Source organism: Tiliqua scincoides, chromosome 1, assembly GCF_035046505.1.
Source record: "Tiliqua scincoides isolate rTilSci1 chromosome 1, rTilSci1.hap2, whole genome shotgun sequence".
Classification (NCBI taxonomy): domain Eukaryota; kingdom Metazoa; phylum Chordata; class Lepidosauria; order Squamata; family Scincidae; genus Tiliqua; species Tiliqua scincoides.
Genome location: NC_089821.1, coordinates 214,292,923 through 214,309,178, shown reverse-complemented (window position 1 = coordinate 214,309,178; position 16,256 = coordinate 214,292,923). Strand labels below are relative to the sequence as shown.

Sequence of the window (16,256 nt, the reverse complement as noted above, 5' to 3'; positions counted from 1 at the left end):
AGAGGCTGCTGGAGATCTCCTCAAAGTAAGGGGACATTTGTCCCCTTACCAAGGGTAAAACTTCAGCAGCCTCTATGGGGCTACTCAGATTCACAACAGCAATATCGCTGGTGTAAATCCAAGTCACACTATCTGGGGCTTTCAAGCTCAGGAGGCACGACTGGATGCAGCAGTAGGTGCAGCCGCCATCCATGCCTCCTTCGTGGGCCTGAACTTCCCCTCCCCCACCCCGTAATGCACCCCCTTTATGAGTTATACAACCTGAATGCACATCCAACCTGTCCCAGGAGTGCATAAGTTCTGAAGTGCCTGCAAACACAACCAAGAAGCAAACTACACATTAAATACATTACACCTTTAAAACAGAAACTTTTAAAAACAAAGTAAAGCCACTTTGGCAAGAAGGTATTTAGAGCACAGAAGGGCACTTAATGCTTTCTCCATTAGCTGTTTCTTTGCTTCAAGAATTGTTTCACTGCATCAACAGATTTTCCTCCACAAGATTTCAAACGTTTTGTACCCATATGGGGGGGGGGGGAGATACTGGGAGAATTAAACAGAGGCTGAGGAGGGAAAGTACCCTCTTTCTTCTTCTGCACTTCCTCATTCAAATCCAGTATTACATGGATAAGCATCATATCATGTGCAGTTGTAAACGGCATTCTTGAAATGTTCCCATCTGTTGGATGTGTTTGCATCGACCGGGCCTGGAAGAGATTCCTCAAGCGCTCGTGCAAATTCCTCCACTTTTCTCCGATACCGGGTCTTGCTGGTATCAATGCGAGGTCTTCCTTCCTTTTTCGTGTGGTATAGTCGCTTTGTTTGCAGTTTCACTCTGCTGCACACCAGGGAGTGGTCGGTGTCGCAGGCAGCACCCTGATAGCTGCATGTGATCTTGATGCTGGGAAGGCTGGAGCGTCTGGTGAGAATCAGGTCGAGCTGATGCCAGTGCTTTGATCTTGGGTGCCTCCAAGAGACTCTATGTTGGGGCTTCGTGTTGAAGAACGTGTTGCTGACACAGAGACTGTGATGACAGCAAAACTCTAGCAGGCGTTGGCCATTTTTGTTCATCTTCCCAGTGCCGAACTGACCTAAGCAAGTGGGCCATGGACTGTTATCAGCAACAACTCTAGCATTGAAATCGCCGAGGATGAATAATGGCTCTTTTACGGGGCCATTGTTCTATGGCTCTGTTACGGGGCCATTGTTTTATCTTCTTGATAGTGGTGGTCAGGTCATCATAGAATTTGTCTTTGGCTTCTGCTGGAGACGACAGAGTCAGTGCATAAGCACTGATGAGAGTGACAGGTCCTGCTGATGACTGGAGCTGCAGGGACAAAATTCTTTCACTTCCCACAGTAGGTGGGATGATGGATTTCAGCAGGGTATTTCTGACCGCAAAGCCAACACCATGTTCCCTGGTTTCGTCTGGTGGTTTTCCCTGCGAGAAAAATGAGAAATTTCTCTCCTTGACAGATCCGGAATCTGGCAGCCTAGTCTCTTGAAGGGCGACAATGTCCATCTGCAGTCTGCTCAGCTCCATGTCAATGACAGCTGTTTTGCGTGTGTCGTCTTTCTTGCAGGTCATCTGAGAAGCCAGGTGTCATTGTCCTTACGTTCCAGGTGCCCAGCTTTAGGGCAGGAGTTTTCTGTTGCATGGTGCAGAGTTGTCGATCCGCTTGTCGGTTTTCACCTTAAACCCCACGCACCCCATGAGGTTAATGGACCGTGGCGAAGCAACACCTTACTGGCTTAAGGGCAGTCCCTTTACAACAACGCCTTGTCCATATTTGGCAAGAAGACCTACAAGACAGCAGACTGGTTTGAAGCCCACTCTGAGGAGTTGACACCAGTCATTGAGGAAAAGAGGAGAGCTCAAGCAGCATACAAGGCCTGTCCCAGTGAGCGCAACCTGCAGGTCCTCCAAGCTGCTCGCAGCAAAGTCCAACAGACTGCCAGGAGATGTGCTAATGACTACTGGCTCCAGCTCTGTTCCGAGATACAGATAGCAGCTGACACGGGCAACATCAAGGGGATGTATGACGGTATCAAGCAGGCCCTAGGTCCAACGCAGAAGAAAATTGCCCCTCTGAAGTCTGCCACAGGCGAGGTCATCCAGGATCGGACGCAGCAGATGGAACGCTGGGTGCAGCACTACTCTGAGCTATATTCCAGAGAAAATGTAGTCACCGAAGAAGCGCTGAACAACATTGAGTGCCTGCCTGTGCTGGAGGAGCTTAACAGTGAACCAACCCTAGAAGAACTTCACGTGGCCCTGGACTCCCTTGCCTTTGGCAAGGCACCTGGAAAAGACAGCATCCCTGCTGAAGTCCTAAAGTGCTGCAAAGAGATCATCGTCACTGAGCTGCATGAAATCCTCTGTCTCTGCTGGAGAGAAGGTGGAGTACCTCAAGACATGAGGGATGCAAACATCATCACGCTGTACAAGAACAAAGGCAACAGGGGTGACTGCAACAACTACCGTGGCATCTCTCTCCTTAGCATTGTAGGAAAGCTGTTTGCCCAAGTTGCACTAAAGAGGCTCCAGGTACTTGCAGAGAGCATTTATCCAGAATCACAGTGTGGATTCTGAGCCAACAGGTCCACCACTGATATGGTATTCCCCCTTAGACAACTGCAGGAGAAATGCAGGGAACAACGACAGCCACTCTTTATAGCCTTCATAGATCTCACGAAGGTCTTTGACCTGGTCAGCAGGGATGGCCTCTTCAAGATTCTCCCTAAGATAGGATGTCCACCCAGGTTCCTCAGCATCATCAGATCCTTCCACAAGGACATGAAGGGCACTGTTGTCTTCGATGGCTCCACATCAGACCCCTTTGACATCCGAAGCGGAGTGAAGCAGGGCTGTGTTCTTGCACCAACCTTGTTTGGGATTTTCTTCGCTGTTCTGCTGAAGCAGGCCTTTGGAACTGCAACAGAAGGCATCTATCTCCGGACCAGATCAGATGGAAAGCTCTTCAACCTCTCCAGACTGAGAGCAAAGTCCAAAGACCAGCTGAAATGTCTGCGTGACTTCCTCTTTGCCGACGATGCAGCTGTCACTACCCACTCTGCCAAAGATCTCCAGCAGCTCATGGATCATTTTAGCAAGGCCTGCCAAGATTTTGGACTGACGATCAGCCTGAAGAAAACACAGGTCATGGTTCAGGATGTGGACTCACCTCCCTGCATTACAATCTCTGCACATGAACTGGAGGTTGTCCATGACTTTGTGTACCTTGGCTCAACGATCTCTGACACTCTTTCTCTCAATACCGAGCTAAACAAACGCATCGGTAAAGCAGCTACCACATTTTCCAGACTCACAAAGAGAGTCTGGTCCAACAAGAAGCTGACGAACATACCAAGATCCAGGTCTACAGAGCTTGCGTCCTGAGTACACTTCTGTACTGCAGTGAGTCATGGACTCTTCGCTCACAACAAGAGAGGAAACTGAAAGCTTTCCACGTGCGCTGCCTTCGACGCATTCTCGGCATCACCTGGCAGGACGAAGTTCCAAACAACACAGTCCTGGAACGTGCTGGAATCCCTAACATGTATGCACTGCTGAAACAGAGACACCTGCGTTGGCTCGGTCATGTCGTGAGAATGGATGATGGCCGGATCCCAAAGGATCTCCTCTAGGGAGAACTCGTACAAGGAAAGCGCCCTACAGGCAGACCACAGCTGCGATACAAGGACATCTGCAAGAGGGATCTGAAGGCCTTAGGAGTGGACCTCAACAAGCGGGAAACCCTGGCCTCCTAGCGGCCCGCTTGGAGGCAGGCTGTGCAGCATGGCCTTTTCCAGTTTGAAGAGACACTTGGTCAACAGACTGAGGCAAAGAGGCAAAGAAGGCAGGCCCATAGCCAGGGAGACAGACCAGGGATAGACTGCACTTGCTCCCAGTGTGGAAGGGATTGTCACTCCCGAATTGGCCTTTTCAGCCACACTAGACGCTGTTCCAGAACCACCTTTCAGAGCACGATACCACAGTCTTTCGAGACTGAAGGTTGCCAACATGTGCAGTTAGCCCCCAAGTGTCTCAAACCAGAGATGTCATACCACATGCAAAAACAGATGTTCCACATATATGTACAAATGATCCTACTATAAGCTGTTAAAGAAAAAGATCCACCAATCTACCTTCCAAGCATGCAACCCAAACAAATTATGCCAAGGAAACTGAAAGAGGATCTCCACTGGTCCACATTCAAACATTAATGACTTTGTGTAAGCAGGTGTGGATTTTGGCCTGCATATAGATATAGTCTGTGCTTCTGCACACAATCACTACGGGCTACTAAACTCAGATGTAAATGTCTACCTTGCTTCTAAGAACTCCATATGTACTTGCTTCCTGCAGTTTATGTCTGCATAACTACACATATGCAATATCTTTTGGCAAATCTTTGGATAGAAGGTGGCATTTTCAGATTTATCTGCTCAAACAGTGAGTCTGCAGATAGGGCCTGCTTCATTTTTTCATACTAATTTTAGAACCTTTAGGTATACAGTTACAGCAACAAAACAAGATACAGCAGTGGACCCTTAGCATCCACGGTATTGGTATCTGCAGATGCACTCAGGAAACACACCTGCGATTCACTCTGGAGTGCAACAGGGCCAAGGGAGAAGGTTGTAGACCTCAGTGAGACCGAGAAGTGGCCTCCAGTAGCACCAGAGACTGCCCTGCAGCCAGTGCAGTTTTCAGCACAAAGGCAGGGAATGCTTCTTCTTTTTTTTACTTTTTAAAACTTGCTTTAAGCCTTTTTAAAGTGGAGTTGACTATCCATGATTTTGGCAACATTCTGATCCTTGGAGCGAAGTGATCTGGCTCCTTCACCTGGCTTCTTCCTCCATGCAAACTCTTTAAACCAGTGGTTCCCAGCACCAGGACCCACTTTTTAGAATGAAAATCTGTTAGGACCCATCAGAAGTGATGTCATGACCGCAGCTGACATCATCAAGCAGGAAAATTTTTAACTATCCTAGGCTGCAATCCTACCCACAGTAAGTCCCATTGACTGTCGTTGTTAAAAGAATATACATAGTAGCTTGATAAAAGTACAGGTCTGTAACATTTCCCCAAATGCAGTCACATACCATGGTAGCATCAAGTCTAATGTATTTTTTTTAAATATTGCAATGAATGGGGACTCACCTGAAATTGCCTCGCAACCCACCTAGTGGGTCCTGACCCACAGTTTGAGAAACACTGCTTTAAACAAAGCAGGAAATCCCAAGCATGCTGTGATCTCAGAATGCTTAGCATTTCCTACTTAGTGTCGTCAAGGAGGAAGGAGCCAGGTAAGAGGTACAAAGGCTAGGGTACAAAGGCTAGGGGGAAAGTGCGCTTGATTCAGCTGGCCCTGGGCATGGGGCATCTCCCACACCCGTTACCTCCCCTAGAGCACAACTTGAGGTGAAGGTTCAACTGGCCTCATGACTGGCCTCATGACTGACTGCTCCTGTTTCCTGCACTTTCAAGAATGTTATTTTAAACTTTTATCAGTGTTGAAAAGGAAGCTGTCATCAGTCAGCAAGATAACTGCAGACTTCAAAGCCTTACTTGATCTCTTTAAATAATCAAGTCTACTGTTACCTAGATTTAATGTCAACTTATGCACCAGTTCTAGAACTTTTCTTGCAGCTTGGCCTCAGTCGATCTACACTTATGTTATACTCACTGCCTCTTACAAGGGAGGAAAAACAAACCATCAATACTGTACCATCTTCTCTTTACTATTGAATGCCTTCCATCCCACTTCTTTGTGTCTCAACTCAAATCTGGGGGTGGGGGAGAAGGAAGAAAAGTAGAGACAAATATCATTTTTCTATACAGCAGAGGTACCAGTTTTTATGCTGTCAGTGTCAGCTACTTTGAATATTCATCCTATATTTCATAGATGGCATACCTGATCGACAGTCTGTACACCCAAATAACAGAAGCATAGTTTTCATCTGTGACACTGAAGTGATATAAATTCCTAATTTCTGTATGAACCAGGCATACCTTTTTCAACCTTTTGAAATAGCATTGAAAACAAAATGTTTAGACTAGAGGAATGGCACTACATTTCAGATTCTAATATAGTTTACTTCAAAGTATGAGTACACCTCATTCTTAAGTGAATGCTCCAATTTTATTAGCTTACTCTTGTTTTCTCAGGTTCTTACTGTCAATTAGCACAATATGTCACTTTTCATTCACTCAGAACCACAATATAACCCTTAGCATATTTCACTTTCAAACCCCTCATAATCCCTCTCCCTCTTTTGCTCACAGTCTTCACACCAGAAGTCCGGATTACACAGTTTTACTTGGCTATCACTAATTTCTGCTTCAGGAAACTAGAGGCTCAGCCTCTCCAACCCCCTACAGTTTTCCCAGCCACATACAGGAGACAGATTCACATTCCTTCAAGGAAACCTTCAGAACTAAATGAATTCATTGGGCATAGGGATTTTGTTAGAGCCAAAACTGACAATGTGATATGGCAGGTTTGGGGGTGCTTGCACACACACTCACGCACCGACACGGACACACACCCTTTAGAAAGAAGCGTTCCTTTCCATTTCTTTCAGGGAGAAATAAATTCCTTCTTGATAAGTGGCTGTTTTATCACTCTTGTCCCTTATGTAGTAGAGAATTTGTACATACATTCATACATGCCACGTTCTAAGACACAAAAATAAGCACATGGGAACTGGGCCTGACACTGCATCCACTAAATCCAAACTAAATTTCATTTCAGGGGAAAAAATCTGGAAATTACTACAATTTGGGCCAAATACATAAACCAGTGATTTTCAACCAGTGTGCCATGGCACATTAAGTGTGCTGCAAATTGTTTACAGGTGTGCCACAGGAGTTTGAGAAGGGTCATTTCTTAGTAGGGCCATTGGGAGTGCGAGTCTCCTGCCAGTCGCATGGTGTGTCTTGACAATTGTCAAAATACTGATGACAAAAAACCTTGACAATTTTAGAGCCTTGTCAGTGTGCCATGAGACGAAAAAGACTGAAAATCACTGATAAAAACAAACAGATCCCTGAAACACGTGAAGATCAACCATGCAAAACGAACATGGTCAGACACTTTGTGCATACGAACTGCAGCCTTTTTCCTCAGAAGAAGCCCCACTGAACAGTGGGATTTACTTCTGAGTAAACATGCACTGGGCTATGCTGCTGGATCAGTGATCCGCTACAAGAATCGGAAACTAGAGAGTGGGCTGGTGCAAGGACTCAGAATCCAGCCTTCCAACGGAACAGGCAAATTATTGTTTCACGTTTGTGCACAAAGCCCAGAAAAAAGACACACAATGTTAGTGTCCTATCCAGCTCAGAGCAGGAGCCTGCAGGGTATTCAAGCACTGCCACCTTTAAGGGCATCCACTGCTGCTATCTCTGATGTGGTTGGCTCCTACCCAGTCAAGATGATGCCAAGATGATGTAGCACTGGAGCATGTAGTTTCCCACTATGCATCCTTGAAGGGAGCAGGAACAGCCCACTAAGGGAGAGAGAGTCTGTGGAGAGCACCCGCACGTGGAGATGCCTGGAAGGTTAGCAGTTTGTAGCGGTCATGCTAATGCCTGTGGCTGAGAAGTGGGGGAAGGGAAAAGAGTTGCCTGCCATTCTCCCAGCCACCCACCAGGCCCAGCAAAGCAGGTCAGGGGGAAGGAGGAACACATGGGGACTATGCTTGAACATGCCTGGGGGGGCAGGAGATGCTTGAGGGAGAGCGGATGCTTGAGTTTGGGGCAACTTTCATATTACAAGGTTTTACTGACACAGAAGATATGAAGCAACTGAAAACCAGTCCATCCATTTTTGTTTTAAAGCTAAAACAATCTTCTGGGTAGCAGATTTAGGGCCCAATCCTATCCAACTTCTCAGCAGTGGTGCAACTGCAGTGCAGCCCTGAGGTAAAGGAACAAATGTTCCCATATCTTGAAGAGGCCTCTGTGATTGCTTCCCCACCATAGGATACAGTGCATGCCCCATTGGCACGGCTGCACCGTCACTGCAAAATTGGATAGGATTGGGCCCTTAATCCAGAGCATTGCAAACTGACATCCAAATACAATTCAGAGATAAGGTTTCCTCCTTTTTATTCATATTGTGCTTAAATATGTCAGTTGCTTCTCTGGAAATTATCTGGAAATAATGTGTTGCATTCTCTGGAAATAATGTGACATATTCTCAATAAAACTGTGGAGTCAAACTTCACATTATGTCCTGTTTTTTCCACAAACTCTACAATGGCTGAGGGCCCAATCCAATCCAACCTTCCAGCACTGGTGCAGCCGCAATGCAGCCCCAAGGTAAGGGAAAACGGACCCAATCCTATCCAATTTTCCAACCCTAGTGCAGCCATGCCAATGGGATATGCACTGTACCTTGGGTGAGGAGGGGCAGTCGTGGAGGCCTCAAGATAAGGGAATATTTGTTTCCTTACCTCAGGGTTGCATTGCACCTGCATCAGTGATGGAAAGTTGGATAGGATTGGGCCCTTAATGTTCCCATAACTTGAGGAGTTCCCTGCCTCCCCCACACGGGAAGCAGTGCATAACCCATTGGCACAGCAGCACCGGCACTGGAAAATTGGATATTGGGCCCTTAGTCAGGGCCCAATACCCTATCCCAAAACCCTATCCAATTTTCCAGTGACAGTGCAGCTGTGCCATTGGGCCATGCACTGTTTCCTGTGTTGGGAAGGCAGTCACAGAGACCTCCTCAAGGTATGAAAACATTTGTTCCCTTACTTCGGGGCCGCATTGCAGTTACACTGGTGCTGGAAAGTTGAATAGGACTGGGCCCTTATCTATCTGCTTTCATCTTACATTTCTCTGATGTTCTTTAATCTGGGTAGCTACTAATCTTTTTGTAGTTCCCACATACACTTTCCACTTTCACAAGGGATACTATATGTACCAGGGTTCAACCACAAATGTATTGGATCTTCAGGACTCCTTAAAAAATTTACAATCTTAGTAGTGGGGGGGGGGGGAGAACAACAGTTTTTTATATTGACCTTATTAAGGATTCTGCTAATTCTGTGGGTAATACCTTGCAGATATGGTAACACAGCACAGACAGGGCCCAATCCTATCCAATTTTCCATCACCAGTGCAGCCACAATGTAGCCTTGAGGTACAAATGTTCCCTTACCTTGAGAAGGTCTCTGTGTCTGCCTTCCCACCAAAGGATGCAATGCATGTCCCATTGGCACCACTGCTCCAGCCCTGGAAAATTGGATAGGATTGGGTCTGCAGTTGGTTGGTTTCTTTTTTCTCCTTGAACATAAAGCATTATTGATGTCATTCACTTTATACGCGATAGCTTGTAACTTGGCTTAGAAGTTGTTTCTCTTTAGTTAAAAATTCATAATCACATATATTCTGCCCTTGTATTTTAAGTTTTGATTAAGGCTTTCTTCTGAAATGTTTGGTGGTTAGATTTATTATTTAAATATCTATCAGTATGAGTCTTCGATATACATTAAATCCCAAGGTGCCATCTTCCTTTTTACATATTAAAGGTAAATTTTATAGATGGATGAATTTGATTTAAATACTGTAAAAATTGTTGTAAAGCATTATCATCATGCTCCCATACTGCTAAAACATCTACCCAGAAGATAAAGTCTGCTACCCAGAAGATAAAATCTCATGACACCAAAGAAATTATCATACTATCTTTCAACATGACTGGATGTTTAAAAAGAAGTTTTTAGTAATTTTGAAAGTAAGAAAACTTAAAGGAAGCTGTCACTTTAAGTGCCTCTTGTAAGCACATTAGAATGAAGTCCCATGTGTATTGGATGCCTCTAACTCAATTGAGTTTGGTAAGACCTTTTCTGTTAAATAGAGAACAGGAAGTTGACATGCCTTGGACTGGTAGAATTTTGCCTTTGGATGCCTGATGATGTCTACAGTGACTATAAAATGAAATGTTTTTAATTCATCAAACAACATTAGTTGTTTTGGAATTTTATGGCTGGTATATTCAGAGATTTTAACCATGCGTGCTGTTGCCTCTGGCTATGATAATTTGAGAACCTATATAACTAAACCAAAAACTTGATCACTTCAGTTACTGCAGTGGTGTTAGTGATTTTACTCAGAAGTACAGTAAGCCCACTGCATACAATAAGATTTTGGCTGTAAACCGATCTTACTTACCAGAAGCAAACACCTTGAGCTATTTATATTTATAGTATTATAAATAGTATTTATATTTATAATGCAGATACATTTTGAAGGCAGTATATAGAACTTTAAAGTAAGATTAACATAGGAAACTATTTTTGTTAAAATTCTGTCTTCTCCGAATAACTTTTGAATTCTTTGCCATGCATTTTTTATTGTCCTTTAGGTTGGAAGCTGAAAAAAAGGTTTTCCTGTATGTAAAATGGGCTAATTTGTTTTATAGAATGCCTTCATGCTTAATTCTTTAGTAATGTACTAAAAATGTGTTCTATACATGTGATGTGTAAACTTGTGGTAAACCCAACTTGTTGAGTTATGTGGTTTTATTGTTCCTTGGGCTTGTGACACAACTGTAATCCAGCTTGTGTAGAGATTATCTGTGTTGGCTGCTGTAATTGATAACATGGCTTGGTGGCAGGGGATTTGAATGCACTTGGAATAACTACAACTTTGTTTTTTATGAATCTAAGGCCAGGGTGCCCAAACCCCGGCCTGGGAGCCACTTGTGGCCCTTGGGGATGCCTAATCTAGCCTGCGGGGAGCCCCCAGTCTCCAATGAGCCTCTGGCCCTCCAGAGAGTTCCTGGAGCCCCGCTGGCCCGACACAACTGCCCTCAGCGTGAATGACCTTCGTTCATTTATATAAGTTCCATTTATAATATATTCATTTATGTAAATTTGAAATGTAAATTCTTTTTTTTCTTGGACCCCAACACAGTCAGAGAGATGGTGTGGCCCTCCTGCCAAAAAGTTTGATCTAAGATCCACTGATCTAAGGAATAGCTGTACATCTAATTCTCCCCCCCCCCCACTGTTTGGCTCTACCTGTACTTTAGCCCCTTGTATCCTCCCCTGGATTGAGGGTTGCCATTCATGGTGGATCCCAGCCCTTGATCAAGTAGCTAGCTTGCACATTATGCTGAGTTAGGAGATGCTGAAGTGGTTGAATTCTGGATTGTTTCCTTTCAGACTACAACTGGAAAGTAATATTCATGAAAATGATTCAGGCAAAAAAAATGCTACATGTAGTAAAGCAGCAGGCTGGGGAGAACTCTGCATTCAATCTTTCCTCTAATATGGCCATCTACATGCCATGATGATCTCGTGAGAGGAAGCATTCTAAATATTACCCCGCAGTCTGAAGCAGAACACCTGAGAATTCCACTACTGCAGCTGACCATCTCACTCTATAATGAGGACCCAAACCACATGTTACTAGATGTTTGAGTTTGTTTTATTTGTGTATGGCAGTCACACAGGTCCATGATCTGGGTGGGGTTTTCAGTGCAGAGAGAGAGAGAGAGAATTTTTACCTTCTGAATATTGTGACATCTATTTAACCCTTAAAGTGCAACTGTAGCAAATGGCACTTCCAATAACCAAGTGGAGATGCAATTTTCAGTGGCACAGAGGTAAAGGATTAAATATGTGTGGCTTTGTGCATGAATAAAATGAAGATCCAAAACTAAATCGCTAGATGGGAAACCTGGGTCTCTAGATTAAAGGCAAACATGCTGTTACTTTACCACAGAGACAGATTTGTTTGAGAAGATAAAAAAAAACTGTCAATAATGCAAATGAGAGAGGCTACTTCAATTCCAGCTAATGAAAGTGGATCATAAAAAGACACCTGGATCTAGGATCAATAAGAACATTGCATAGAAAATCAGTGATTAGGCATTTTAAAAGGGGGGGGGCAAAAGAAAACTTCCTTTCCATTTGTATCACACCAAATGTTGGGAGTCAGGTACATGAGGTCTCTACACCTTCAAGGGTCATTTCACATGAGACTATCTCCTACATTACAAAAAAGCACTTGTGGGTAGAAAAACCACTCAAGTGCAGTGTGTGCAATGCACCGTGAAGCTGCAAACCTCAAGATAACTGCATATATCCCATAGCAGTGAAGGCATAAGTGTGTGTACCACCCACATACAACAGTGAACAGTTTGCTTATACAGAAGGGATATCCAGGGAAGAAACTGCCATGGAAAATGGCCTTTAGTTAGTGTACACCCAATGGAATGCCATGGAAAATGTACACCTTTAGTTAGTGTACACCCAATAACAGCTCCTGCTGGACAGAAGGACTGCAATGAACCCAGCAAGAATGCTTTTGTCCCACTCCAGGCCTTTTGGACCTGCTGTAGTATCTCACACTCATCACTTCTGAGTGTGCACTCTCACACTCTTAAGGATCATTACAACCAACATGCCTGTCATTTGAATTTCAAGCACCCTCAGCTCTGTCATTGTATTTCTCAATTTCACATTACCACTGTGAACCACAATTATTTATTTTGTGGTTAGGCCGAGGGTGACCGGGAGGACATCTCCTCTTCTCAGATAGTTCCTCCATCACTCAACTACAAAAGCCCCCACATGGAAGTTAACAAGAATGCAAGTGAGCATGCATGCCAGCTGCTCTTGCTAAAGAAAATGGGTTCATTGAGCCTAGAGGGGGAGGGGGGAAGGAAGTGGTGTTGTCAGTTTCCAAGCTTTTAAAAGACTATGACAGCAGGTGGGAAGAATTATTAGCTATATCAACAGAAGATAGGCCATAAAGTCATGAGTTTAATTTGTTAGGAAGTCAGGGAGTCTTTGATTAAACACTGGATACTTTTTTTTGTTTGTTTCTTTCTATAAAACCAGTTTGTCCAAGAAACATAGGAAATTCTATCACCTTCCAGGAACTGCTCAGTGAGATGCTGGGCAAGCTCTTGAAGGGAATGTTTTTAACATATCATATTCCTGCCTCAGGATAGCATGTTGGACTAGACAGGACATATCCAAGACCACATAAAATGCAGAGTAGTTGTATCTTAACATTTTGGTCACTCACTTAAACTATCACTGGAGTTCACAGTGAGTACACCACCTCCTTCCTCCCCTCCTCCCTTTTTAATGCATGCTTATAGCTTCTGATCAGTATTTGTGATTTCTGAAGACAAAAAGATGAGCTTTTTAAAATTATTATAGACCAATGGAATTGTATTGATGCGTGACTAGAATGGTTTTTGTTTCCCTTCCCAATTCTAAAGGTTTAGAAATATTTAACACAGTATATTCCAATGCAGATAGCCGCTTACCAATTTAGACTGCAATCCTAACCTCACTTCCCTGGGAGTATGTCCCATTGAACACAATAGGACTTACTTCTGACTAGGTTGTGCTGTTAGGTGGCAATCCTATACTTGTATTCCTTGGAGTAAGCCCCACTCAACACAATGGGACTTACTTCTGAGTAGACATGCACAGGGTTGGGTTGTTCAGTAGCAATCCTATACTCACTTTCCTTGGAGTAAACGCCATTGGACACAATGGGAGTTACTTATGAGTAGACATGCATAGGGTTGTGCTGTTAGGTGGCAATCCTATAATCACTTTCCTTGGTGTAAGCTCCATGGGACACAATGGGAGTTACTTCTGAGTAGACATGCCTAGGATTGGGCTGCTAACTGCCCTGGCAGCCAGCAAATAACACCCTGCCAAGCATCAAGGGGATTTTTTACCCTATGTCTCTCCTTTCCCCAGGTTGCAAAAAGGCTGTGAGGGTGGCAAACACTATTTGGAAGTTGCCTGGATGGCAGAGCTGCTGAAGATACGCCAGGATGACAAGCTGCCAGCCACTGCCCGTGGGTGCCCTATGAAGACTCAGGGGAAGGAGAGGCTCCAGGGGCAGCCCCAGCCGAGGTGCTGAGAGTCCCCCCCCCCCCAAAAGAAGAGCCTGCCCCCGTCAGCAGGACTCGCCACGCAGGGCCAGCGTCTCCCCCTGGCCTGGCTTACCCAGATAGTGCCTCAGGTCCAGCAGAAAGTGAGGGGGCCCCCCGTTGAGCTGGTAGAAGAGGGAGCCCAGGCAGAAGAGCAGCAGGGCGGCCATGCAGAAGCCGTAGTCGCGGAGCGAGAGGAAGGGCAGCAGGGCGAGGGGCCGCCTCCTCCGCCAGCCCGCTCCCTGCCGGGGCCCCCCGGCGGCCGGCGGGGCCACATGAGGCCGGGGCTCCGCGTCGTAGTGCGGCGGCAGCTTCTTCATCGTCGTCCCCGTCGCTTCCTCCGCCGCCGCCTCCTGCTCACACAGCCCGCCGGGGAGAGCGCATCCTCCATCCGCCTGCCTGCCTGCGCCGCTCCCACCGCCGGCGACGAGGAGCGGAAAAGTTCGCTGCGGGCTCAGGCGGCTCCCCTCCTGCCCATCGCCGGCTGCCCCCCAGTCCCGGCGCCCTCGGAGCGGCTGGAGGGCGGTCGCTCGCTCGCTCGCTCGCTCGCGCCCCGCTCGGCTGCTGGCGGGGCTTCCTCCGCCCTCCGCAGCGTCGCTTCGCTCCCAGCGCCTCGCTCGCTCCGGGGTCGGGTTACAGCCCGTGCACGGCGGGCCCGGTGCTCTGCTGCCCGCAACTCGCTGCAAAAGTTGTTTGCGTCCCTCGCTCGCAGCCCCGCCGCCGCCGCCGCCTTCCTCCCGCCCGCCCAGCAGCCCGGCCCCGCTCGCTCACCTCGCCAGCGACGCCTGGCGGCCCTTCTCGGTGTGAGCTAGCAGGACGGGCGCTGCAGCGCCGGAGCCGGCCGGCTTCACCGCCACCAGCTCTCCGCCCCGGCTTCTCCACGAGGCGCCTCGCAGCCCGATCCTAGCCACACTTACTCGGGAGTGAGCCCCATTGGCTCCAGTGGGGCTTACTTCTGAGTAGACACGCATAGCATTGGGCTGTCAGGCTGCAATCCTATCCACACTTACCTGAGAGTGAGCCCCATTGGCTCTAATGGGGCTTATTTCTGATTAGATATGCACGGGATTGGGCTCTTAGGCATGCTGACCCTGCCACTTCCCCAGTGGGTGTTCTATGAGAACTGAGAACTGCTTCACCTTCCTCTTTCACATGACCACATTGTTCTCCTCAAGCAGCCCAGGGCCCAATGCTATCCAACTTACCAGCACTGATGCAACCTTGCCAATGGGGCTTTGACTGCATCCTGTGGAGGAGGTGCAGTCACTGAAGCCTCCTCAAGGTAAGGGAATATTTGTTTCTTTACCTGGGGGGCTGCATCAGCACTGGAAAGTTGGATAGGATTGGGCCCTCAAGTCACCTGACTTGGAGAGAAATACAAAATGGGTGCAAATTTCTATGGCCCCACCCATTTCCATGGGCCTGGTGGGCCCCCCAAGTCCAGGTGAGACTTTTGGGGGGGAACCCCACTATCCCCCATCTCCTTGGGGGGCAATAATTCATCTGCCCCACTGGTGAGACAGTCATCCTTGTTCCTGCAGTTTAGAAAGAGTGGCGGGGAGAGTGACCCGATGTCATAACTGCAAAAGAGGACAAGGCACCCCAAAGTGTAGGACATCTAAGAAGAACATAGGATATGACAAAATAAAAGCCTAAAAACACTTGTATATTGATTTCATGTGGTTAATCAAAGCCATTTCTGCCCAAATTTGCATATAAGCAACAGGGACCAAATGTGTACACTTGTGGGCTGGGCAAAAATGGGTTAAACACTATATTGCTTATTATTCAATTTAAAACTATATTACATATAATGTTGTGGGGTCCAGGACATGGGGGACCCACAAGAAGCAGCAGTGGGGCACCTCAGGGTCTGGCCTCAGTGATGTCAGCCTGGCCCCAGTAGGGTTGTGGAGGAAAGGGGTTGCATCACCTGGGTCCTTTTCCCCACCATCTGGAAATCTCATAGCCCCAGGCTGTTTTGGCTCATGGGCTAGCCAACATCAGCCCCAGCTGGTAGCCTAACTAGTTCTATCTTCATTCCTAACTGGGCTGGGCTTTATGCTGGAGACAGCCCCCTTAGGCTCCACCCCTTCCATAAGGCTGGCCACCTGAGCCCTCCCTTTTCTCATCTGTGCTTCTCCCTTCTGCTCTGCTCGCCAGCCAGGTTGCAGGGACTGCTGCCCACACCCTTGTCCCTGGGCTGGGCTTGTGGGTGGTGTTGCCCCTGGAGCTCCAGGCAGTCTGCTGGAGGCCTGCCTGGCTGGTTAGGTACCAGCTTGGTCCCCCATGGCCCCAGTGCTGGACTCTGGAACAGGCCAGGTTTGC

The 16,256-nt window shown here is 46.8% G+C and overlaps 1 protein-coding gene across 2 annotated transcripts in view; it reads right to left on the bottom strand.

Annotated features, from left to right (window-relative positions):
- Positions 1-14,625, bottom strand: part of UST (uronyl 2-sulfotransferase) — a 175,367-nt gene extending 160,742 nt beyond the window's left edge. Inside the window, exon 1 of one of the 2 annotated variants that reach the window (XM_066615538.1) lies at positions 14,005-14,625. In XM_066615538.1, the coding sequence (XP_066471635.1) occupies positions 14,005-14,248 (244 nt within the window). In that variant the 5' untranslated portion in view covers positions 14,249-14,625. Of the gene's footprint in view, positions 1-9,179; positions 9,249-14,004 lie in introns of those variants that run through there. The other variant, XM_066615556.1, reaches the window with a different exon arrangement.
- Between the last annotated feature and the right edge of the window lie 1,631 nt (positions 14,626-16,256).